The sequence below is a fragment of the Berghia stephanieae genome, chromosome 2, assembly GCF_034508935.2.
Source record: "Berghia stephanieae isolate SIO BIC M18660-M18661 chromosome 2, UCSD_Bste_1.3, whole genome shotgun sequence".
In the NCBI taxonomy this organism is placed as follows: Eukaryota; Metazoa; Mollusca; class Gastropoda; order Nudibranchia; family Aeolidiidae; genus Berghia; species Berghia stephanieae.
This window is the reverse complement of record NC_088361.1, coordinates 80,662,450-80,664,041: the sequence shown is the minus strand read 5'-3', so window position 1 is coordinate 80,664,041 and position 1,592 is coordinate 80,662,450. Positions and strand designations below refer to the sequence as shown.

The 1,592-nt window shown below is 32.9% G+C and overlaps 1 protein-coding gene across 1 annotated transcript in view; it reads right to left on the bottom strand.

Annotated features, from left to right (window-relative positions):
* The window catches only part of LOC144963744 (uncharacterized), an 18,785-nt gene extending 17,481 nt beyond the window's left edge, over positions 1–1,304 (bottom strand). The window contains exon 1 of the mRNA XM_078897692.1: positions 819–1,304. Coding sequence (XP_078753818.1) covers positions 819–925 — 107 coding nt within the window. The 5' untranslated portion in view covers positions 926–1,304. The remainder of the gene's footprint in view (positions 1–818) is intronic.
* Positions 1,305–1,592: the final 288 nt, after the last annotated feature.

Sequence of the window (1,592 nt, the reverse complement as noted above, 5' to 3'; positions counted from 1 at the left end):
ATAGATAGATAGATAGATAGATAGATAGATAAATAGATAAATAGACAAAAAGATATATACATATCGAATCATGTTATGATACAAATATGGTACGAATAGTGCTCGACACATAGTCCTGACAATGTCCGTAAGGGCCTGAAACATTGATGTAGACTGACTCCAATATCGTGGTAAATATTATAATAATAGATAGATACATAGATAGATAGATAGATAGATAGATAGATAGATAGATAGATAGATAGATAGATAGATAGATAGATAGATAGATAGATAGAGATCAGCATGTTAAAAACAATATTAATTCCAGTTCCTACATACCGCCCTATATCAGTTGCATGATAAGAAGAGAATCTACAAAATATTCTCTCATTTTTATGTTCCATTTCGAAATATCTATTAGCACGGTTACATAATTTAAAAGACTTATAAATATTGATATCAAATAAACGACTTTTATATCTTAATATTTTCAAGCAATCTTAATTAAAAAGAAGTGTCAAAATGTCCGAATCTTAATGAAAGTAAAAGTTGGAATATGGTCAAATTATATAAATACATATTCAGTATCTGCAAAATAATAAAATATATTGAATAGCATCTCAAGTGGCACACTAGTAAGACTTTAAAATGTATTTATAAGTAAAGAAAGAATGAGAAAACATGCATTTAAAATGAACGTTTCGATCTTTAAGCTTCCTTCAATGAATATCAAATGAAAAAAATTATAGATCTTAGAATATTATGCCAATTTCAAAAGAGTAAAAACGTGTAAATTTCATAGATATAATTTGTAGCTGTTAAAAGTTTCTTCTCACCTTGACGTTGCCGCAGGTTGCGGAATATTTCCAAAGGAAGGAGGTAACTGAGCTGAACCACTGTAAATGAACAAAAGAAACGCCAAACTGTATAACTGGTATTTCATGTCGGCTGTAGACTCTATTATCAACACTTTAAATCCAATTGCGAAAAATACGGAGACCTTTAGAAAAATACTCCAACTACTATCGAAAGATGACAATGATGTAAGACCCTCAAAATTATTTTTCCAATGATTTGGTATTATGTTAAGATTAGAAACAATTTATGACTGCCATGTAGTTGGGGACTGAATGTCCTGCGATGGGTGTACTTTATAATGTGCTTCAATTTTCCTACTTTCTCGGAGTTTTATATGAGATGACAGCTGCACTTTCATTGACATTCAATGTAAAGTCATCCAAACTTCTGATTCAAATTTTGACGCGTTCGATTTCAGCGACAGTTACGTGAGGTCACAACCCGGTACCGAAAGTCCCGTCAGTGACCAGTGGCCAATAGCTTACAGGTAGCGTGATGTGTCGATTGAAGCGTATGATGACATCAACCAAGTATTCAAATAACGTTAAATAACTGTCCAGCCTCCTGTATCGTTACTATCAACCCCCTGTGATGTATAGACAACCCTGCTATTACAGATATTGTAAACATCGATGATAAAAGACTCGCCGGCGCCTTGACTTCCATGTCCGGTGATAGATTCGAAATTAATTTTAATTTTTGGTGCTAAGCAGCATGAGAAACTTAAGAAAGATTGGGATTGGCGATTGGAA